The following is a 25,255-nucleotide window of genomic DNA, read 5'->3' on the forward strand; positions in this document are numbered from 1 at the left end:
TTCGCTCTACACACTCTTGTACTTGGCGGTATTTCTCTTGTTGCCCGGTATCCCAATCTGTATCTGGTAAGGTTGTTTCTGGGGTTAGGACTCCCATGTCTAGATCAACAGTTAATTTGCTTGATCTTCCTCTCATCAGGTATGCTGGAGTACAGTTGGAGGAATTCACTGTGATGTGATTGTACAAAACTACGAAATCAGGTAACTTCTCTGGCCACAAGTTTCTTTCATGTAAAGGCAAGGTCTTCAGTAAGTCAATCACTACTTGGTTCATCTTTTCACACATTCCATTGGTTTGTGGTTGGTACTGAGTTGTTTTGATATTTTTGCGTCCATACAGGTTGCAAAATTCTTGAAACACTTCCGCTTCAAAGGCTGCGCCTTGATCAGTGAGTACCTTCTCTGGGTATCCGTGTGATCAGCAAAAGTGTTGCTGGAAGGCTTTGGCTGCTGTCCTCGCTGTCTGGTCCTTGACAGCTACGACTACCAGGAATCTGGAGTAATGGTCCACAATGGTCAGAGCATAGACATAGCCTGACCGGCTTGGAGTTAGCTTCACGTGGTCTAAAGCTACCAGTTCAAGTGGCTGTTTGGTGACTATGGGCTGTAGGGGAGCCCTCTGGCTGTCACGTTCCTTTCTGCGCAGGTTGCATGGGCCACACTCTCGGCACCACTTTTCAATGGCTTTTCTCATGCCAATCCAGTAAAATCGTCCACGAAGTAGGATCTCTAACTTCTTCCATCGGAAGTGTCCTGCTCCATTGTGGTATGCTTCCAAAACCGTCGGCGCATCTTGTCTTGGGACCACTATCTGCCAGACCAGCTTGTGAGTGCGTGGGTCAATATTCCTTCGACACAGCTTACTGTTGTACATAAGCAGCTTGCCTTTCTCTTCCCACAGCTGTTGAGTCTCTTGTGGAGCATCTGGACTAGAGAGCATCTCCTTGACCAGATGGACTGCTGGGTCACTGTCCTGTATCTCGGCCCATCCATGATGAGACAATGGGTTCAGCGTAGCTTCTTGCTTGTCCTTACGCCTGTTCCTCACATAATGAGAATACTGAGTCAACCCGGGGCGATGGTAACTGGTAACTCTATTTCTTCGAGTTCTTCCAAATCTTCTCCCATCTCTGGTAAGTTAAGCATCCTGGACAGCGCATCGGCATTGGCATTCTTGTGCCCTGCCTGGTACTTGATGGTGAATTCATAATTGGACATCGCTGCTCCAAAGCACCTAGTTTTGCCGTCTCCAGGTGTGTCAGCGGATTGTTGTCCGTGAAAACTGTGAATCTTGTGGAGGCCAGGTAGTGTTAGACCCGCTATGTTACCGCCCAGATGATAGCGAGGAACTCCAGCTTAAAGGAACTGTAGTTTCCGGGGTTCCTTTCTGTGGGACGAAGCTTCGTGCTGGCGTAGGCAATTACCCTTTCTTTGCCTTTTTGTACCTGGGACAACATGGCTCCCAGTCCCACATTGCTGGCGTCCGTGTACAGTATGAACGGTTGGTCATATTCAGGGTAGGCCAGTACCTCATCTCCCATGAGAACCAACATCAACCAAGCGAAGGATCCCTCCAGTCTGTCATTCCAGTGAAACGGGGTGTTCCTTCCCCTTGTTTTTTTTAGATTGGCCGACTAACAGGTCTTGTAGTGGAGCGGCTATCTTGGTGAAGTCTTTAATAAATCTTCTGTAGTAGCCTACCAACCTGAGGAACTGTCGGACTTCATGGATGTTGCTGGGTTATGGCCAGTCTCTGATCACAGTGACCTTGTCAGGGTCTGGTGCCACTCCTTCGGTGCTTACCACATAGCCCAGGTACTGCACTTTGGGCTTTAACAGATGACATTTGGATGGTTTTACCTTTAGGCCAAAGTTGGACAGAGCATCGAACACCTCAGCCAGGTGCTTCAGGTGGTCCTCATATGTCTTGGAGAAGATGATGACATCATCCAGGTACAGCAAGACGGTTTTGAAATTCTTGTGCCCAAGACAGCACTCCATCATCCTCTGGAATATTCCTGATGCGTTGCACAGTCCAAACGGCATGTAGTTAAATTCAGAGAGACCCATCGGTGTTGTGAAAGCCGTCTTTTCCTTATCCGCCTCTGCCACGGGAACCTGCAAGTAACCACTGGTGAGATCCAAGGAGGAAAAGTAATTAGCAGATTTTAAAGCAGCTAATGACTCTTCTATTCTGGGCAACGGGTATGCATCTTTGTGTGTAATGCGGTTTATCTGCCTGTAATCAACACACATTCTCATTGTGCCATCCTTTTTCCTGACGAGGACTAATGGAGCTGCACAACGGCTACAACTATCTCTAATTACTCCAGCCTCCTTCATCTCTTGTAACAAACTTTTTGCACATTGGTAGTAAGCTGGAGGTACAGGCTGGTACCTCTCTTTAATGGGCAGATGATTTCCTGTGGGGATATGATGTTGAACCCCTTTTACCTGCCCAAAATCTAGGGGGTGTTTGCTGAATACCCACTCATACTCATGGACCACCCAGTAAGCCCCTTGTTTTTGGTGTGATGGGGTACAGTCAGTGCCTATGTGTAATTTCTGACACCAATCTTCCAATTGTCCTGCACATCCATTGTCCTCCACCTGGTTGGATGGGACCAAGGGTTCTGTTGCCTGTATTGCATTATTATTTACAGTAAACAGTTTAGCAAGTGTGGCATATCTTGTTATGTGGACCTCTTTCTCTCCACAATTAAGGACACATACTGGTACCCTCCCCTTGCGGACATCAACCACCCCACTGGCTGTCAGGATTGTGGGCCCACTGTCTGAATACACAGGTCCTACCAGGGCCTGGTAGTCTTTACCTCTGAGGCCTATTGCTGCCCGACACCATATTAACATTTCACTCCTAGGGGTATTGCAATGGGGATCGGGTCACTCACTGTGACACGGCCAATCTTTCCACTAGATAATTCTACCTGTTGTCTCTGCACCAAAGCTCTCATTTCTTTCTGTAGGACACATTGCTCACTGGAACCAGCAGTTTCGGCCACCTGTTGTAACAAGACAATAACCTCAGCAAGACAAATTTCAATGACATTAGTACCAATGGTCATTATAGGGTTTTATTCACATCAATATCAACAATCACCATTCCTTGGGCCTTCAATTCTACCCGCCCCACCTTAATGGTGACCTCTTTGTACCCCACCTCTGGCAAAGGCTGACCATTACTGGCAACTATTGTTAAATCACTATCTGGGCCACGGGTAATGTCTGTGTCAGCCCAGTATTGTTTATATAGGATGTAAGTCATAGTCATCACGTGAGAACCAGTGTCCAATAAAGCGTTCATCGGGATGCCGCCGATCACAATGGGGAGGACCGGTCATCCTCCGACGTACTTGGCTCGCCAACTTTGTGGGCCTGGTCGCTTTATTCCTGGGGGCTGGCCCTCTGTCCCAGGGGGTCGTTCATTTAAATGACAGTACCATGCAATATGTCCTGGCTGGTTGCAGCGGTGGCAGATGGGTCATCCGTCCTGATGATAGTGGTCATTATCTCTTCCTCTGGTCAGAGGAATCCTCTTCGGTCTTTGCCAGGGGACGTCCTCAGGGCTGGCAGCCAGCATGATTTTTTCTTTCAGAGATTCCTGCAGGGACTGCACGGTCCTGGCTAGTGCAGCTACGCTTTTTGTCAGTTCCTGTACCTGGAGGCGTAGTCCTGTGGAAGAATCATCATCCAGGATCTGCGCGTCGGCCTCAACGGGGACCTGGGGATATGATGTCACCTCATGGTGGTACGTGAAGGCTTGATGCCTAGGGGGCACTGTGCAGCTGGGCTGAGGTTCGGGCAGCACCCGGATGGCCCTGTCTTTAAATTGCACAAAGTCCAGGTCAGGGTTTTGCAAGGCCAGGATGCGTAGCTGGGTCCTTTGGGTGCTGGACAGGAGTCCCTCAATGAACTGCTCCTTTTAGAGCTTGTCTCCATCCTGTACGCTGTTAGGATCAACTTGTTTGATGGCCCGCAGTGCCTGCTGTAGATGGGCATAGTTCTGTATGCTATCCTGTGTTCTCTGCTTGCACCCAAAAAACTTCATTTTGATTTCTGCAACGGTGCGGGTGTCAAAGGTGATTTTAAGTTTGGCAAAGATTTGCTGCACAGTCCCTTTTTCTATATCTGGCCAGGATTTTACCTCTCTTAGGGCTGCGACAATTAGTTGACCATTTAGAATGCTGACCTTTTGGTGCTCTGTCAGAGGATATACTTCAAATAGGCTGCAGAGCCTTTCCTTAAAGTGATAGAGTGTATGGGACTCCCCAGAATATTGTGGAAGCCAGGCCGCTCCTGGTATATAGGGCATGGATAGCAGCATTATGGGAGCAGTTACTGGGTGTGGTCCGGCCGGCTGGCAGGAGCTGTGGGCACTGCGGGGCCTGGTGGCATTATGGGACCTGCGACTGCATCCACCGCGGGGCCTAGGGGCATCATGGGGCCTGCGACTGCGACCGCTGCCAATTTTCCTCCCGGGTCAGACATGTCCCCTTGCTAACCTTATAGAGGCCTGGTGTTTCTCTTCTGGAGCCTGTAGCAGTCCCGCCGGTGCACGGTCTGCAGCAGTTTCTCTCTGTGCGGTCGGGTGCTTCTCCCGGTCCTCCATCCAGGGCTTTGCAGCGTCTTCACTTGCGGTTCTCCTGCACGGCATCCTTACTTGCATCTCTCACTTCAGGCTCTGCCCAAAATGGCACACCTCTCTTTTCCTGCGCTCCTCGCAGCACTCCTTCTGGCGGCTGTTGGCGGTTATTTTTAAAACAAAGAGATGCACCGATGGCGACAGTTATGGCGTGACGCAGTTATTGCGATGCCTTGATGGCGACACCCTAGAAGCTCATTTAAGTCTCTGGTACACACTTCAATAAAGTCTCTCTAGTTTCTCAATAAAGCATAGTCTCTTAGGCGTACAAGACCAATTTGCTGGGTCATTCCATCCTGTTCGAGATGCCAAAATGAGTCGCCCGTCAGGGCTGTGGGGTACTCGGTACCAAGTTCCAGTCGTGGTGGCAATGACCCGGTCCGTGGCCCTGGGCGCCCAAGTAAAAGGCACGGTCTTTAAAGGGTTGTGGAAGTAAGGAAAGTTTGTGACGCCACCTGTGGTTCTCGGTCAGAGGTGACCGACGCTGCTTAAAGGGGTCCTCTGGGGGCGATGGTGCTGCAGCAAAGATGGTGTTGCTTCCCACAGGTGAAGCGGTGTCCCCAGGGCTTCCAGTGTATTTGGCAGGGATGGTGAATGCTGCAAATAATTGGAGGACACAGGGTTGCAGTCTTTACCTGGTTTACTGAGATGGTATTCAGCCTCAGTCCAGGGTACCGGTAACAGGTGTAGTTAGAGTCCAGGCAGCCTGAAGACAGGTGGAAATCCCCTTGATAGGTCAGTTTGGGAGCCTTCCACTATGCACTGTGGTCTGTGGTCCCTTGCTGCCTGTAGCTCTCTAACAAGGTCCTCTTTCTTCCCTGTCCAGGGACAGTACCTGCACGGTAGGCAACTTGAGCTGTCTCTTTTGGGTCTCTGTTCACGGTGACTCTGGACTCTGATTGCTGCTGTACCTCAGGTATTATGTGGGCAAGTCCCTTTTAGTTTCCTGCCCTCCAGTTCTGCCGTGGGGCTTGCAGTCCCCCTCAGCCTCGGGCTCTCGGTACCCCGTTTCTGCGCTCAGCTTAGAGAGGCCCAGTAGCAATCTTTCTCTAGCTCCTAAGCACCTCTGTGCTCCTTCACTGTCTGCTGCCAACTGTCAACTGTCTGCTTGTCTACCTAGCAACTGCCTAGCAATCATCCCGACCAGAAAGAGCAGCTCCCCTCAAGTCAGGTGTAGAGCTCCCCCTTCTGGCCTGGAGTTGGAATGTGTTTTTGTAAGGTTACCTGCCAAAGTGATTCCTCCTGTCTCCAGGCATGGCATTACCCTCCCTGAGAGGAAGGCAATACCACTGTGGTACCTGAACTCCTTGGGTGCCACACCTGCATCAAGCATCTGTTTGCCAGGGAGGCTTCCTTTAAAAAAAAGGTTCTCTAGTTGAAATAATCCCTTTAATTGGATTAAACAGAAAATGTAAAGTTCAATAATGCCCCTATATTGAATATCTGTATTTAATATTTCTCTGTATGTTTCACAGAAATAAAATCCAATAAGCATTTTTTCCCTTCATGTGTTTTTATAATCTCCAAGCATTGAAGATGCACTTTTATATGTAAGTCCAATCATTCTTGTGTATTACTTGTGGCTCTGTTTTACTGCTTCATCAATCGTCTATTAACCGTAACAAAGTTTAGTGTAGATTTATCACATTTCTGTATTTTTTTTTTACTTAAACAGCTCATCTGCGGCTGAAATTTCCCCAGTACTTCTGTTCCTAGAAAGTTGTTATCTCAGTAGGTTTTCCTTCCACTTTGTATGCATGCTAATACTCATAGGCAGAGCAGAGATCTACACTTATTTCCCTGGTGTCCTTTTATCATGAGCTTTTCATCAGATATTTTCTTATTACAATAAATGTGGCTAAATTATTAAATAAATACAATGAATAGATCTAATAATATATGCAGCTGTGCAGAATAACTATGGAGAAACTTGTACATTCTGATGATATTAGACATATGGTAGTGCAGAAACAGCGGTCTACATCTGTCTTCCTGCAAATTGTACTGAGACTCTTATTATTGTTCTTGTTTTCTATCGCATGTTATATACTTATGCTATGTATTGTGATATGTATGCTATGTACTATACTCGGTTTGCACCTTTTTCATATTTGTAGCCCCATACAATTAGGGTCACTTAAAAATAAATAAATAGTAATATTATTATAGTCAAAATTATCTATCTTCTTATCTAACTTAGATTTTACATAGCAAGTGTTAGCATAGCGTTTTATGTCTTTTATTATTGGCATTGTCAAAATAGACAACCACAAAGAGCAATTCACTTTATGATGCGTAACATCAAGCCACACATATGTAGTACTTAAAGGGAACCTGTCATGTTCTAGATGCTATTATCCTGCAGATATGGGGCTAGTCTGCAGGTTAATAGTGTTCTAAAGCTACCTGGCCATTGCACTGAAAGCCCGGCTTTATTCCACCTGGGAGCCTCAGGCTTTCAGTCACAGAGCCGCGGCCGGCCGCCTTCAGTCACTTCTTAGTATATAGTAGGCAGCGGATGTAAGTATGGCAGACATTCACTGACAGTCGGCTCAGCACTGATGCACGTGCAGTCAGTTAGTGCCGTGGCGTACTATGTGCTGAGAAGTGTTTGAGTTCATGCCAGCAGTACCTCTATGCCTGAGAGCTGGATACTGCCTGGAGGAATAAAGTTCATTTCCTCATGTAGCTGCACTTTTAGTACAGTGGCCAAGCAGCTTTGGAATACTCTTAAGGTGCAGATTAACCTTATATTCGCAGGTTAATAGCATTTGGGGATGTGTCAGGTTCCCTTTAAGAAGCAACTATCACAAGACTACAATAAAACAGTATACAGTTTAAATAAATGTTTTAAAGATATTTTAGACATGATGAGGCTGCTATACTTTATTGAAATGCAAGTAATATGAAATGTGTAATCCTTTGTGAAATTTTGCTTTGCCTTATATTAGGACAAGCAATCTAACTAGACTAATAAAATTGTCATTTTAATTTAAAGCATATAACACCATTCTGCCGTGGATTTTCCAAATAGTTACACCTGCCTCATCAGTTCTAAGGCTGGGTTCACATTGCGTTATGTTAACCCGTTTAACGGTCTATGTTACACCGCGGCATAATGCGGTGTAACGTAGTCCGTTAACGCCGCCATTGCTTGTAATGGCGAACGCATCGCTAGCGCACGCCCACATTGGGCGTGCGCTAGCGATGTGCCATCATTTGAGTGACGGACCTCTAACGCTGCTTGCAGCATTCGCGGTCCGTTCTTCGCTAGCGCAGATCGGGCATCTGCGCTAGCGAGATCGGCAAACGCGATCCCTTTTTTTGGGACATTGCGTTAGCTCAGTCCGTAGCGCTATGCGCTAAATGGACTGCCCTAACGCAATGTGAACCTAGCCTAAGACATCTATTTAATCAATGAACAACTTGAAGAATTTCATTTCTTGTCTTTTCCTCACAGCTAATTTCTAATTGGATTACCGATTCTACTTTATTAAAAATAAAATGCAATTCGAAGCAAAGATGTGCTGTAATACAGTATTAGTCAGTATAAACTGGATCATAAAGTAATACCATGCTATGTCAGTGTTTAACGCAATTTAAGTTTAAGGATAAAACGGACAATAATGACTAAAATAGTAACGGAAGGCAGAATTAGAAATTTGGAAGAAAATTGCTTTCTGTAAAAACGCAAATTGCGTGACACATTTAAAAATATTTTCAATGATATCATGTCATTATTAAGTCTCCACAATGTATATGTGTTTTGATGCAAACGTGACAACCCCTTGTTGTTCACGTTGATAAAATGTAGAGTAAAGGCTCAAATAGAAAAACACTCACCAAATGATATATTGCCAAAACATAAGCCACATGTTGGACCTTTGAGCATCTGGGTTTGCCAAGTCCTTTGATTTGTTCTGGTGTCATGGTTGTTGCTTGCACTTTCTGCTGGGTCACTGTTTTGAGACAGAAATTAGTTTAAAATGAAGACTTAACCTAACTTCCTTCCTGTGCTCACACTCCTTTACGAATGTGTGAGATTGTACAGATATGACTAGCATAGTGCCCAGTTTCATGTTTTCTAAATTAGCATGCACAGACGTGTGGTTTACCCTACAATATTCATATACGAGCCCCTTGATATTTAGATGTGACTGGTCGGCTGCGTTAAACAAGCAGGACTCTAATGTTTCATGGCCCTAAGGCCGGGTTCACATTGTGTTAAACAGCAGCCCGTTCAACACATACGTGAACGGGCTGCTGACGCAAGTGCCGACATTCTCCATCGCGCTAGCTCAGATAGAGCATCTGCTAGCTCTATCTGCGCTAGGTGTGACGGACCCGGAAACGCTGCAGCCCGCGTCTCAGAGTCCGTGACTCAAAGACGGCACATGCGTCCGACATAGGAATTAATGGCGGCCTTATCGGACTACGTTACACCGCGTTTATGCCGCGGTGTAACGTAGTCCATCTAACAGACGCCCAGAACACAGTGTGAACCAAGCCTTACTGCTCCTTTTTACTATAATCTTCTACTAAAGGTTTATTATTAGCAGAAGATTTTGGCAAAATTGACTACATAGTTTTACTAGATTTCAGATCTATTTTCCTAGTTTGCACTTGGCAATTTATTTTTCTAAAGTGCAATCGAATATGTTAGTGCTATATTAATCAGTCATTAAATTTATGCTGCCCAAACCACAAGCAGCATAAATCAGAAAATGGATGTGTGATTGCAGCCAAATCTGTTTGACTCTTGGACTATAGAGACCTGATTTGTCCAGGGTAGTCCCACGTCATCTTCCCGCATAGCTCCGGTTGATTGAAAGGTCTTTACTGTGTGTGATTTGGGCAGCATAAATCTAATGAAAGGTTCCCTTTAATAAGGAATACATATTTGTTTCACCTTTTTGTGGTTCGTATTCTTTTTCTATATTTAAAGGGAATCTGTCACCCCAAAAATCGTATATGAGCTAAGGCCACCGGCATCAGGGGCTTATCTACGGCATTCTGTAATGCTGTAGATAAGCCCCCAATGTAACCTGAATGATGAGAAAAACAGGTTATTTGAATTTTTGGAGGATTTTTAAGTCCTCTTCTTGTGGTTTTGCTGTTTAGGGATAGGACTCGCAAGCGTGAGGACCCTTGACACGGACTGCGAGTTTGCATATCTTTGCCAAAATATCAACTAATACCTCACATATTTTTACATGTATTTTCTGCACTTTATTTTTCAGGGTGCAGCTGGGCCCATTTGGTCTGGTAAACTGTGGTGTCTGTTCACATGGGATGCATTTGGATAGCACTGGGCAGCCCGCCCGAGCAAATAGTATGGGTGTCACTAATAGGCTGCTAACCAGGATGCTGTAACACATCATCTCTATGTGAACAGCGCCACATACAAGCCTCTATTGTGCATTAATACACCAAGCAACCACCCCCTCCATGTATTGGTAGGCCGAGAGTGGTTGTCTCATTGCTATTTTTGCACCTGTGTTGCCGCCATCTTAACTACATGGGTCCACTGTACCCTGATAGTGCATTTGTTTGGAGGCCTGGGAAGGGTAAACATCGCTGCCTTTTTACCCCACACAGTTGCCAACCATGGTCTTCATATTTACATTTACGAAAAACCAATTCCAAGTTCTCGTAGGTGTAATTCAAGTGTACAGAATGACCTACATGGATGGAAGCGTTGTGGAGTAAAACTGCTTTGAGACTTCTTTTTGAAGAATCTATAAAAAGACGCCATTGCGCTGAATCATATTGGATTTTGACTAGACCCATCAAACCTTCGACATCGATGCAATCAACAAACTTGTCTTCCTGGGCAAAGTGAGGAACAAACTCCTTTCACGATGTCTGAACCATGAAAAATACACTACTGGTAACATTAAATTCCTGTTTTTGAGCCTTTATCTGAGTAACTCAGCAGCATTTTTGGGAAGATTCAAGTCTCTAACTAAATCCTTCATCTCCTCCTAGGAAAAACATTGTATCTTTATATGGTCTTGTATCATCTTCAAAGTCAGAATTTGATTTGTCATCTGGTTCAGGTATGATTCCACCTTCATAAGAGCTAGGTATCTCTTCCAAGGTAGTAGGGCCCTTGGGTACTGGTATATATGTGCCATGGGGGATGGGCCGAAGTGCTGAGTGTAGATCAGGGTATGAAATGGAATGCTTCTATTTAAAATTATACCCTTTCACATTACATGGACAAAAGTAACAGTTGTCACTATGGTTCCTTTGCTCTCTCCATACCATGGGAATCCCATAACGGAAAGCTTTTTTCTTACCCTTAACCAATTTCGGAAGTCCTCAACACTCCGTTTGCACAATTTATGAGGTGCCTAAACTTTATCTTGATCTCAAGCTTTTAGCCTGAAGTATGCAAAGTATACTTTTTTCACAAAGTCTGTAATATTCAACTGTTGATTCAACACTGCATATTCACCACAAGTGTAACAGAAATGGTCAGGCTAATTAATACACTTCCACAAAGCCATAACGCTAATTTGGGGAAACATGGTAGATGGATGAAATTCCAATGCAAGTTTCTTGAAAGCATAAGGTCCTTTCATTATGTCACTTCCCACCTGATTGCCAACAGCCAATCAGGCAGTTCCTATTGATGTTAATGGGGAAAGAAAGTAAGCTGCCTGCCGATGATTCTCAACAGAGTTTGCAAAACAACCTGTAGGTTTGTTGCAAGTCCTGACGTTTAGGATTTTTTTCAATATTTTGTTCGTTTTCAAAACATCAAAATACTTGGAAATTTTATGAAAATAATCAAACAGTTTTTAGTCACAGACCTGTGTAATCAGATATTTTTCAAAAGCATACTCACAAAATGGGTAACAACACTGTCCTCCTGTACAAAATATTGTATAGATTCTTAGTGATGTATTGTTAAATACATTTGTGTCAAAATGATGAAATTATTATTTTAGTTATAATCTTATTAGTTATTATTGAGATTCCTATTATTATTGTATCGGTTATGATTGGACAAGAATCTACAAAATGTTCTAACTCATATTCCTTTAATGCATTGATGACACAAACAATAATTTTTTCCTCCTTTCTTTCCAAGAGCCATGACTTTTCTATTTTTTTTTAGAAGACGTGGCACATTTTTTCAGGATGAGTTGTATTTTTCAGTGGCCCTATTAGTTCACTGTAAAATGCATTGTAAAATGAAAAAAAAAAATTTGGGGTGGAATTGAAGGAAAGAAACCACAGCATAGGGAGTATGCTGCCTAGGTTAGCACAAATTCTGCGCAACGCTGCAACGTGTGCACTTAGCCTTAGGCCAGTCTCACACGTCCAGATAATTCCAGTACCGGAAAAATCGGTACCGGAATTATCCGTGTCCGTGTGTCCGTGTGCTTACGTTGAACATCAGTGTGGCACACGTGCGGCAGCCGTGTGCCGCCCGTATGCCGACTGAGGACCACACGGACTGTGCAGGAGACAGCGCTAGAGTTAAGCGCTGTCCCCTGCGTGCGGTGCTGAAGTCGGTATTCATCCCTTCTTCCCAGCAGCGTTCGCTGGAAAGAAGGAATGAATACTCTTTTGTTTTTATTTATTTTTGTCTTTAAAATAAAGTTGCCGGTAATCTGCCCCCTCCCACCCCCTGTGCCCCCCCACCCCCCCCGCTGGCATTAAAATACTTACCCAGCTCCCTCGGCGCTTACATCCTCTCAGCATCGCTGCTTGTCCTGTATGAGCGGTCACATGGTGCCGCTTATTACAGTAATGAATATGCGGCTCCACCCCTATGGGATCCCACCAATATATCATGGTTCACAGGGAAGATACCTTTATCTTCCCCACCACTCTCACCAATTTGTTAACAACGGGGTTTGTTTGGTTGCCCCTGGTTCCTTCTGAAGGGGATTTATCTATATCCCATTTCCCTGTTCCGGTTTGGAACTTGCAGCTCTCTGGTGCCCCTTATCCTTAGGTAAGTCATGTTACTGCACCTAGGGTAATTAGTTGCCTGTAGGGCTGCCTGCTATGTACTGGCTATTGGGAATGCTGCAGCAAGGGTGATATAACTACTCCCACACAGGCGGGAACAATAATTATCAATGCTGCCAGTCGCTGCAAAGACACACAATTGCGCAAGACAAAGTATGCTGCCACCAGCTCTGATTCTCAAAATTGTTAACGGGTCCAGAGTCAACCCAAATCAGTAGCGTAATTCACCTCAGAGGATGCGACAGTTCGTTATAGAACAAGGAGAGACAAGCTAATAATTGTATATTTTACTCCAAAAAGGTAGGCAGTGTTTACAAAGTATAAAATATATTATAAAGAAGACAAGTCATATGTACATTACAATTACAAATAAAGGATTAAAATTGAAAAAACACATAGAGTTCAGATCATTTCATATCATCATGGCTGACCGTGTGCGTTGTAGGATGCACACATTTAGATGCACAGCACACATCTGTATAGCAGCTAGACCCTGGACAAAAGACACTGAAGACTCCTGCTTCATACAGATATTTCCTTGCCTAAGACCCAGGCACTCCCCCTGTGGTAACATCACTTAGAGGCTGAAACCTCCCCTTTACTTAGACTTAGGAAAACTATTTTTTATGCCTAGCTCGCTGTAGGAATCTCGTACCTGAAAGACACGATGATCAGAATGTGCTCCACATCATGGGGACTATTTTAAGTGTACACACGGAGTAATTACCTGAACCGCTTAATGAGCTGCTAGCGCTTTCAGTGATAGATCTATCGATGGACATCTGGAATATTTAATTCTTATATCTCTAATCCGGATCATTGCCCATATATATCATTTTAATAGAACAAAGGATGTCATGCAGTTTGGAAGGGGCTATACCAGTTTTGGCTGGTATTGGTTGGGAGGAGGGAATGGGTAGTGTAGGGAGACTGGTATTTGCAGCATAAAGCCATAAAACTTCTTCAGTGATTCTAGTGAGGGTTTTGAATTACACTCATAGGCAGCAGGCAGAGTGAGAAGAGGGGGTGTTGGAATGGCCCACAGCGTGTCTGTTCTCTGCTCTTGGATGTAGTAGAGCTCTGTGTACGTAATCATAGACAATTAGATACCTCATGTTCCTGACAGCGTTAACATGGTTTTTCATTGTATGCCCCTTCATTCAACTGTTGGGGAATGGTGTTGGGGACTGGGCCCTCATATAGTATAAATAAATGATACTATTAATTTTTAAGTCCTTGACGCTCCCCCTTTAATTTTTGGTTATATAGTATTATTTCAGAATGTGCATACTTTATGCAGTAAATTAATACTATATTTAAATTATAGCTGTGTAAGCATTTACTGTTAACATTTCTTATACTGAGTTAGCTAAAAAAAGAACTTAGAAGAAAAAGTTAGATATTGATAACTTGATTGCTTTGAAAGTTTTCTGTAATTTGATATTTTGCAGTATATTCCAGTAAAATGTACAATGTAAGTATGTGCTCCAAGATTTGTCACAAATTAGCCTTTTCATATCTACAGTCAATAGTGCCAGTCTTCATTAATATCATGTAAGTGCATTTGCCTCTGTGAACTTGTCTTTCGCTATGTTGTAAGTTTATGCTTATTTTCATTTCATATGATACTTGGGTTTTCTTTCTGTCACACTGCACAAGCCTAAATCATATTGAACTGCAGTTATATAATAGTAAAGAATTATCATGTACAAGGTAAGGTATCTTTTATTCTCCCCATTTAAATTTCTTTGTTAGTTTAAATTTTTTTGTCATCAGTTGCAGCATTGGATACGTATGTATCAATTTTATATTCTTCAGTTATTGCTAGATATAGATGTAGGAAATATCGATACAGTGTTTATCATAAATAAGTACACTCCGTTTTTGAAAAGTTTTTAATAAATCATTTGGTGAAATTTGAAAATCCTACAAAAGTGCTGAGTGTCTTTTACATTTCTTGGGGTAGACCAGTCAACTACAGCTCTGATTTTACTGAGATCCATGCTTTGATAAGAATAGAATCAATATCTCACTGAATACAAGAACAATTTCCAAAATGTTGACAAGACCTGATTCATAGAACATTTTTCTAACCCATAACATGAAAGTAAGGTTACTAATAGGGTTGAGCGACCTTCACCTTTTTAAAGTCGAGTCGGGTTTCGCGAAACCCGACTATCTCAAAAGTCGAGTCGAGTGGAATCCGCCGATTATCGCGAAAAGTCGGGGATCGACCGAAACACGAAACCCAATGCAAGTCAATGGGGGAGAATAGTCGGCAGTGAGTGGAGGCCAGGAAAACATGTACAGAGCCCATTTTAATGGCAAAAACATCCATTCTTGTTACTGAAGCTTGTCAATCTTAATTTAGCTTATAATAATTGTAAGGCATTTGAAATTGGGGGTCATTTGGCTAAAGTTGTGGGGGGTAGGGCTGGTTCAAGTATTTAGTGGGCCCAGTAAATCTGGACCACGTCACGGCAGTGGAGCAGGGAGAGATAAGTATTTCAATTTTGCAAGTGCTGTGATCCTGAGCAAGCAGGGGGGGCCCACTCGTTGGCATTGGCACTGGCACAGGGCCCCTCAAAGTACAGCGGTGTGTTTGCACGGCGGGGGTGCCTCCCACAGGCAGCAACACTTTTGCGTACTATGAGGGGCCCTGTGCCAGTGACGTCGCCAACGAGTATTCCTCCCCCCACCTGATGAAGGAACCTGCACCTTCATCTGCACCTTCCTCTTTGTCCCCGTGTAAGGTGGTATGGTATGTGGGAAGGGGGACCTGACTTTCAGCAGGGTCACAATCTTGCAGTGTAGCGTGCACGGGGAATGTTGCGTTATGGGTCAATGTACCAGCAGACTCATCTATCACTGGCTGGGCAATGGGCAGGATGAGGAGGAAACACAGATATAGGCCCAAAGAATAAAGTGGGCTAAATGCAGTTCAAAATTGGTAACGGGACTAACCAGGGGGCATTGTTTTGTTCAGTGGAGGACAACTGAAATGAGAGGCTGACACAGAGAGTAGGCCCAAATCTGTAAGTAGTCTAAATGCAGTTCAAAATTCGCAAGAGTAGTAAACAGGCGGCACAGCTTTGTTCACTGTAGGAGAACAGCAAGGAGCGGCAGACACAGATAGAAGGCCCCAACCCAACTAGTAGGCCCACTGCAGTTTTAAAATTCCGATAGGCTGAAAACCAGATAATTGTAGGTCATTTTTTGTAAAGAGGACAGCTGTATTGAGTGGCGCAGCCAGACACTACAAGTAGGCCTTAAACCACAAAGTTGGCTCGACGCTGGTTTAAAAAAGGTTACATGGGTACACGTTCTGCATTGTTGTGCTCAGTGGAGGACAATTGGAAGGAGGGACCGCAGAAAGACTTTGTAGGCGTAAAATTACAAAATAGGCTCTATGCAGCTTTGATTATGTGGCAACCTGGAGAACACCTTGGAGCGGCAGACACCGTCTCTACGACCCAGACCCAACTTGTAGGCCTAATGTAGTGTTGTTTCAACAACTACTTAAGACGAGCATGAAGATTGAAGCAATGGAGAGGAAACCTGGAGAACACCTTGGAGTGGAAGACACCGTCTCTACAACCCAGACCCAACTTGTAGGCCTAATGCAGTGTTGTTTTCAACAACTACTAAACGAGAGCTAGAAGCTTGAAGCTATGGAGAGGAAACCTGGATAACACCTTGGAGCGGAAGACACCGTCTCTACAAGTCTCTACAACCCAGACCCAACTTGTAGGCCTAATGCAGTGTTGTTTTCAACAACTACTAAACAAGAGCTTTAAGATTGAAGCAATGGAGAGGCAACCTGGGGAACACCTTGGAGTGGAACACACCGTCTCTACACCCCAGACCCAACTTGTAGGCTGAATGCAGTGTTGTTTTCAACAACTACTAAACGAGAGCCAGAAGATTGAAGCAATGGAGAGGCAACCTGGGGAACACCTTGGAGTGGAACACACCGTCTCTACACCCCAGACCCAACTTGTAGGCCGAATGCAGTGTTGTTTTCAACAACTACTAAACGAGAGCTAGAGGCTCGAAGCTATAGAGAGGAAACCTGGAGAACACCTTTGAGCGGAAGACACCGTCTCTACACCCCATACCCAACTAGTAGGCCTAATGCAGTGTTGTTTTCAACAACTACTTAACGAGAGCCAGAAGATCGAAGCAATGGAGACGAAACCTGGGGAACACCTTAGAGTGGAACACACCGTCTCTACACCCCTGACCCAACTTGTAGGCTGAATGCAGTGTTGTTTTCAACAACTACTAAACAAGAGCTTTAAGATTGAAGCTATGGAGAGGCAACCTGGAGAACACCTTGGAGTGTAACACACCGTCTCTACACCCCAGACCCAACTTGTAGGCCGAATGCAGTGTTGTTTTCAACAACTACTAAACGAGAGCTAGAAGCTCGAAGCTATGGAGAGGAAACCTGGAGAACACCTTGGAGCGGAAGACACCGTCTCTACAACCCAGACCCAACTTGTAGGCCTAATGCAGTGTTGTTTTCAACAACTACTAAACGAGAGCTAGAAGCTCAAAGCTACGGAGAGGAAACCTGGGGAACACCTTGGAGCGGCAGACACCGTTAGTAGGCTCTACCGAAGTAGTAGTAGTAGCCCCAATGCAGTTTTCAAATTCCTATAGGCTGAAAACCAGACTATTGACGCTCAGCTTTTTTAAAAGGAGGACAGCTGTATTGAGTGGCGCAGACAGACACAGGTAGTAGGCCTTAAACACAACATTTGGCTCAATGCAGTTTAAAAAAGGTTACAGGGGTACACAGGCAGCATTGGTCTGTTCAGTGGAGGACAATTTCAATTATGGACCACAGACAGAGTTTGTATGCCTACTATTAAAAAAAGGATGCTCTATGCAATTTAAAATAGGTTCCAGGGATACACGGGCAGCAGTAGACAGGTCACTGGAGGACTAGTGGAAGGAGGGTCCGCAGACAGGCGTAGTAGGCCTAACATTACAAAATTTGGCTGTAGGCACTTTAAAATTGGTTCCAGGGGTACATGGGCAGCAGTAGACAGGTCACTGGAGGACTAGTGGAAGGAGGGACCGCAGACAGGCGTAGTAGGCCTAACATAACAAAATTTGGCTGTAGGCACTTTAAAATTGGTTCCAGGGGTACACGGGCAGCAGTGGTCAGGTCACTGGAGGACTAGTGGAAGGAGGGACCGCAGACAGGCATAGTAGGCCTAACATAACAAAATTTGGCTGTAGGCACTTTAAAATTGGTTCCAGGGGTACACGGGCAGCAGTGGACAGGTCACTGGAGGACTAGTGGAAGGAGGGACCTCAGACAGGCGTAGTAGACCTAACATAACAAAATTTGGCTGTAGGCACTTTTAAATTGGTTCCAGGGGTACACGGGCAGCAGTGGTCTGGTCAGTGGAGGACTAGTGGAAGGAGGGACCGCAGACAGACGTAGTAGGCCTAACATAACAAAATTTGGCTGTAGGCACTTTTAAATTGGTTCCAGGGGTACACAGGCAGCAGTGGTCTGGTCAGTGGAGGACTAGTGGAAGGAGGGACCGCAGACAGGTGTAGTAGGCCTAACATAACAAAATTTGGCTGTAAGCACTTTAAAATTGGTTCCAGGAGTACACGGGCAGCAGTGGACAGGTCACTGGAGGACTAGTGGAAGGAGGGACCTCAGACAGGCGTAGTAGGCCTAACATAACAAAATTTGGCTGTAGGCACTTTTAAATTGGTTCCAGGGGTACACGGGCAGCAGTGGTCTAGTCAGTGGAGGACTAGTGGAAGGAGGGACCGCAGACAGGCGTAGTAGGCCTAACATAACAAAATTCGGCCGTAGGCACTTGCAATTCTCTTGCAGGGGAACACAGGCAGCATTGGTGTTGTCAGCGGAGGCCGATTGTAATGAGTGTCTGCCAGTTAGTACTCCAAAAAAATATATAGACAAAACCAAAACACCAAAGCGTGGAATACTTAGGTACAGGGGTGGGCTACTCTACTGAGTTTTAGACCTAGTAATTTGGCGCTAATTATTTACTGGTGTAAATATAGGACACTGCCCCTGACTATGTTAAGTACCATCATACATGTCAACACAATGGTATTGTCAGTGCCAGGCATTGAATGATGTCAGCGCATAGACTAAACATTGGTGGAACTGTGAGAGATAATTGTGCAAGTGGTAGAGCAATGTTTGAGCTGGGGGGGAACTCTCTTGTAGCCGGCGGTACAGGCCCAGGGCCCCTCATGTTACAACGGTGTGTCTGACGTTGGGTGCGCACCACCACCGCCAGAGACACTTTATTGTACTATGAGGGACCCAGTGGCAGTGCCGTCGACCAAATGCGGGCACACCCGCCTCTTCAGACAAACGGCACTCTCACGGGTGCTTGCGCCAAGTGGCGAGACCACGGCCCCGTGGGGGGAGTTTCGCCATTTAGGGAGGTGTAAACATGTCGTATGCTGGACAATCAGCTGCTGCAAATTACGCGATTGGAAAAGTCAGTCAGAGTAGTCCACAAGCAAGACCTTTTCATAGGAAAGCTAGGTGTCAGCCGGGCAAGGTGGGGCAAAAGAATTCGAAATCCAGTTGTGGTTCATTTTAATGAAGGTTAGATCATCCACATTTTGGGTAGCAAGACGAGTCCTTTTTTCGGTTAATATTGAACCTGCAGCACTGAATACTCTTTCTGATAGGACACTAGCTGCCGGGCAAGCAAGCTCCTGCAATGCATATTCTGCCAATTCTGGCCAGTTGTCTAATTTGGATGCCCAGTAATCAAATGGGAATGACGGTTGAGGGAGAACATCGATAAGGGATGAAAAATAGTTAGTAACCATACTGGACAAATGTTGTCTCCTGTCACTTTGAATTGATGCAGCAGTACCTGTCCTGTCTGCGGTCATAACAAAATCACTCACAACCTGGTCAGAAAACCCCTCTGTCCAACGCCACTTCTGATTTCTGCACCTCTAACACCTCTGGTCTGCTGCCCCCTGCAGCTCGTGTGAGAACGATCACGGGCGCTGTGTGCTGGGAATGCCTGAAGCAAACGGTCAACAAGAGTTGATTGTTTGGTTGCTAATATTAGTTCCAAGTTCTCATGTGGCATAATGTTTTGCAATTTGCCTTTATAGCGAGGATCAAGGAGGCAGGCCAACCAGTAATCGTCATCGTTCATCATTTTAGTAATGAGTGTGTCCCTTTTGAGGATACGTAAGGCATAATCCGCCATGTGGGCCAAAGTTCCAGTTGTCAAATCTGCGGTTGTGCTGGGTTGAGGGGCTGTTTCAGGCAAATCTACGTCACTTGTGTCCCTCAAAAAACCAGAACCCGGCCTTGCCACGCCACCAATTTCCAGAGGCCCCGGAAAAGCTTCCTCATCAAAAAAATACTCATCCCCATCATCCTCCTCGTCCTCCTCCTCCTTTTCACCCGCTACCTCGTCCTGTACACTGCCCTGACCAGACAGTGGCTGACTGTCATCAAGGCTTTCCTCTTCCTTTGCTGCAGACGCCTGATCCTTTATGTGCGTCAAACTTTGCATCAGCAGACGCATTAGGGGGATGCTCATGCTTATTATGGCGTTGTCTACACTAACCAGCCGTGTGCATTCCTCAAAACACTGAAGGACTTGACACGTCTTGTATCTTCGACCACTGCACACCTGACACTTCCATGTGTGCCATCCTACTGCCTGCCCGTGTATGTGTATCCTCCCACAAATACATAACAGCACGCCTCTGTTCGCACAGTCTCTGAACCATGTGCAGTGTTGAGTTCCACCTTGTTGCAACGTCTATGATTAGGCGATGCTGGGGAAGGTTCAAAGACCGCTGATAGGTCTGCTTACGGCAGGAGTGTACAGCGAACGGCGGATATGCGAGCAAAGTCCGCGCACTTTGAGGAGCAGGTCGGATAACTCCGGATAACTTTTCAGGAAGCACTGCACCACCAGGTTTAAGGTGTGAGCCAGGCAAGGAATGTGTTTCAGTTGGGAAAGGGTGATGGCAGCCATGAAATTCCTTCTGTTATCACTCACTACCTTGCCTGCCTCAAGATCTACAGTGCCCAGCCACGACTGCGTTTCTTTCTGCAAAAACTCGGACAGAACTTCCGCGGTGTGTCTGTTGTCGCCCAAACACTTCATAGCCAATACAGCCTGCTGACGCTTGCCAGTAGCTGCCCCATAATGGGACAACTGGTGTGCAACTGTGGCAGCTGCGGATGGAGTGGTTGGGCGACTGCGGTCTGTGGACGAGCTCTCGCTTCTGCAGAAGGACGAGGAGGAGGGGGTGCGAACGGCTACAGCCAACTGTTTCCTAGACCGTGGGCTAGGCAGAACTGTCCCAAAATTGCTGTCCCCTGTGGACCCTGCATCCACCACATTCACCCAGTGTGCCGTGATGGACACGTAACGTCCCTGGCCATGCCTACTGGTCCATGCATCTGTTGTCAGGTGCACCTTTGTACTCACAGATTGCCTGAGTGCATGGACGATGCGCTCTTTAACATGCTGGTGGAGGGCTGGGATGGCTTTTCTCGAAAAGAAGTGTCGACTGGGTAGCTCGTAGCGTGGTACAGCGTAGTCCATCAGGGTTTTGAAAGCTTCGCTTTCAACTAACCGGTAGGGCATCATCTCTAACGAGATTAGTCTAGCTATGTGGGCGTTCAAACCCTGTGTACGCGGATGCGAGGCTAAGTACTTCCTTTTTCTAACCAGAGTCTCATGTAGGGTGAGCTGGACTGGAGAGCTGGAGATCGTGGAACTAGCGGGGGTGCCTGTGGACATGGCAGACTGAGAGACGGTTGGAGACGGTATTGTTGCCGCCAGTGCCCTAGATGCAGTGTTTCCTACTACGAAACTGGTGATTCCCTGACCCTGACTGCTTTGGCCTGGCAAAGAAACCTGCACAGATACTGCAGGTGGTGCGGAAAATGGTGGCCTTACAGTGACGGCAGGGATGTAGCGTTGCTGACTAGCTTCATTGGCCGAGGGTGCTACAACCTTAAGGGACGTTTGGTAGTTAGTCCAGGCTTGCAAATGCATGGTGGTTAAATGTCTATACATGCAACTTGTATTTAGACTTTTCAGATTCTGACCTCTGCTTAAGGTAGTTGAACATTTTTGACAGATGACTCTGCGCTGATCAATTGGATGTTGTTTAAAAAAATGCCAGACTGCACTCTTTCTAGCATCGGATCCCTTTTCAGGCATTGCAGACTGAGCTTTAACCGGATGGCCACGCTGTCCTCCAATAGGTTTTGGCTTTGCCATGCGTTTTGGGCCAGATACGGGCCCGGCAGATGGAACCTGTTGCGATGTTGATGCCTGCTGCGGCCCCTCCTCCTCCGCTTCAGAACTACTGCCGCCTGCACCCTGTTCCCCCAATGGCTGCCAATCGGGGTCAACAACTGGGTCATCTATAACCTCCTCTTCTAGTTCGTGTGCAACTTCATCTGTGTCACCGTGTAAGTCGGTGGTATAGCGTTCGTGATGGGGCACCATAGTCTCATCAGGGTCTGATTCTGGATCAGTACCCTGCGAGGGCAATGTTGTGGTCTGAATCAAAGGACCAGTATAGTTGTCTGGCTGTGGCTGTGCATCAGTGCACTCCATGTCAGATTTAACTTGTAATGGGCATGGCCTGTGAACTGTTTCACTTTCTAAGCCAGGGACGGTATGTGTAAAGAGCTCCATGGAGTAACCCGTTGTGTCGCCTGCTGCATCCTTCTCTGTTGCTGTTTTTGCTGAAGAAGACAAGGAAGCGACTTGTCTCTGACCGTGAACATCCACTAACGACGCGCTGCTTTTACATTTACCAGTTTCAAAAGAGGAAGCAAAAGAGCTAGAGGCTGAGTCAGCAAGGTAAGCCAAAACTTGCTCTTGCTGCTCCGGCTTTAAAAACGGTTTTCCTACTCCCAGAAAAGGGAGCGTTCGAGGCCTTCTGTAGCCAGACGACGAACCTGGCTCCACAGCTCGAGACTTAGGTGCTATATTGTTTTTCCCACGACCACCCGATGCTCCACTACCACTACCATCATTACCAGCTGGCAATGAACGCCCACGGCCATGACCTCTTCCACCAGACTTCCTCATTGTTTTAAAAACTTCACCAAACTAACGGTATTTGTTACTGTCAATCAACTTACAAGGTGAACTCTAACTTCTGTATGATTTTGATATCCCTTTATAGGTGGGTGAGACCGCAAGGAAAATCAGGCACGATGTTACACACTCTGTTTTCTGTGGCACCAAATGAGAGAGATGCCACACACGCAGGACTGTCACTCAAGCACAAAGGCCAATATTAATCTCCCACTGTTTTTTTTTTTTTCAGGGAGAATTTAGAAACCAAATTTAAAAAAAAAACACTAGGCTTTCTATGGCCCACTATTTAAGAGAGATGGTACACTCAGGACTGGCACACAAGCAGAAAGGCCAATATTAATCTCCCACTGTTTTTTTATTTTTTCAGGGAGCAGTTAGAAACCAAATTAAAAAAAAAAAAAACGGGGCTTTCTATGGCCCACTATTTAAGAGAGATGGCACACTCAGGACTGGCACACAAGCAGAAAGGCGAATATTAATCTCTCACTGTTTTTTTTTTTCAGGGAGAATTTAGACACCAAATTTAAAAAAAAAACACTAGGCTTTCTATGGCCCACTATTTAAGAGAGATGGCACACTCAGGACTGGCACACAAGCAGAAAGGTGAATATTAATCTCTCACTGTTTTTTTTTTTTCAGGGAGAATTTAAATACCAAATTTAAAAAAAAAACACGGGGCTTTCTATGGCCCACTATTTAAGAGAGATGGCACACTCAGGGCTGGCACACAAGCAGAAAGGCCAATATTAATCTCCCACTTTTTTTTTTTATTTTTTCAGGGAGAAGTTAGAAACCAAATTAAAAAAAAAAAAAAACACGGGGCTTTCTAAGGCCCACTATTTAAGAGAGATGGCACACTCAGGACTGGCACACAAGCAGAAAGGCCAATATTAATCTCCCACGGTTTTTTTTTATTTTTTCAGGGAGAATTTAGAAACCAAATTTAAAAAAAAAACACTAGGCTTTCTATGGCCCACTATTTAAGAGAGATGGCACACTCAGGACTGGCACACAAGCAGAAAGGCCAATATTAATCTCCCACTGTTTTTTTTTTCAGGGAGAATTTAGATACCAAATTTAAAAAAAAAAACACTAGGCTTTCTATGGCCCACTATTTAAGAGAGATAGCACACTCAGGACTGGCACACAAGCAGAAAGGCCAATATTAATCTCTCACTGTTTTTTTTTTTTCAGGGAGAATTTAGATAACAATTTAAAAAAAAAAACACTAGGCTTTCTATGGCCCACTATTTAAGAGAGATGGCACACTCAGGACTGGCACACAAGCAGAAAGGCCAATATTAATCTCCCACGGTTTTTTTTATTTTTTCAGGGAGAATTTAGAAACCAAATTTTTTAAAAAAAACACTAGGCTTTCTATGGCCCACTATTTAAGAGAGATGGCACACTCAGGACTGGCACACAAGCAGAAAGGCCAATATTAATCTCCCACTGTTTTTTTTTTTTTTTCAGGGAGAATTTAGATACCAAATTTTAAAAAAAACACTAGGCTTTCTATGGCCCACTATTTAAGAGAGATGGCACACTCAGGACTGGCACACAAGCAGAAAGGCCAATATTAATCTCCCACTTTTTTTTATTTTTTCAGGGAGAATTTAGAAACCAAATTTAAAAAAAAAAACACTAGGCTTTCTATGGCCCACTATTTAAGAGAGATGGCACACTCAGGACTGGCACACAAGCAGAAAGGCCAATATTAATCTCCCACTGTTTTTTTTTTTCAGGGAGAATTTAGATACCAAATTAAAAAAAAACACTAGGCTTTCTATGGCCCACTATTTAAGAGAGATAGCACACTCAGGACTGGCACACAAGCAGAAAGGCCAATATTAATCTCCCACTGTTTTTTTTTTTCAGGGAGAATTTAGATAACAAATTAAAAAAAAACACTAGGCTTTCTATGGCCCACTATTTAAGAGAGATGGCACACTCAGGACTGGCACACAAGCAGAAAGGCCAATATTAATCTCCCACGGTTTTTTTTATTTTTTCAGGGAGAATTTAGAAACCAAATTTAAAAAAAAAACACTAGGCTTTCTATGGCCCACTATTTAAGAGAGATGGCACACTCAGGACTGGCACACAAGCAGAAAGGCCAATATTAATCTCCCACTGTTTTTTTTTTTTCAGGGAGAATTTAGATACCAAATTAAAAAAAAAAACACTAGGCTTTCTATGGCCCACTATTTAAGAGAGATGGCACACTCAGGACTGGCACACAAGCACAGAGGCCAATATTAATCTCCCACTGGGTTTTTTTGGTCAGGGAGAATTTATAAACCAAATTTAAAAAAAACAAAACACTAGGCTTTCTATGGCCCACTATTTGAGAGAGATCGCACACACAGGGATGGCACTCTAGCAGAAATGCCAATCTTAATCTCCCACAACTTATTTTTTTAGGGAGAATTAAAAAAAAAAAAAAAGGGACTGTCCTACAATTACTAATCTCCCTGCAGTAATC

At 44.9% G+C, this 25,255-nt stretch overlaps 1 protein-coding gene across 2 annotated transcripts in view; it reads right to left on the reverse strand.

The window, feature by feature from the left end:
• Positions 1-8,626, reverse strand: part of LAPTM5 (lysosomal protein transmembrane 5) — a 186,186-nt gene extending 177,560 nt beyond the window's left edge. The window contains exon 1 of one of the 2 annotated variants that reach the window (XM_069756797.1): positions 8,507-8,626. In XM_069756797.1, the coding sequence (XP_069612898.1) occupies positions 8,507-8,593 (87 nt within the window). In that variant the 5' untranslated portion in view covers positions 8,594-8,626. The remainder of the gene's footprint in view (positions 1-8,506) is intronic. The other variant, XM_069756798.1, reaches the window with a different exon arrangement.
• Positions 8,627-25,255: the final 16,629 nt, after the last annotated feature.

Source organism: Ranitomeya imitator, chromosome 3 (assembly GCF_032444005.1).
Source record: "Ranitomeya imitator isolate aRanImi1 chromosome 3, aRanImi1.pri, whole genome shotgun sequence".
Classification (NCBI taxonomy): Eukaryota; Metazoa; Chordata; class Amphibia; order Anura; family Dendrobatidae; genus Ranitomeya; species Ranitomeya imitator.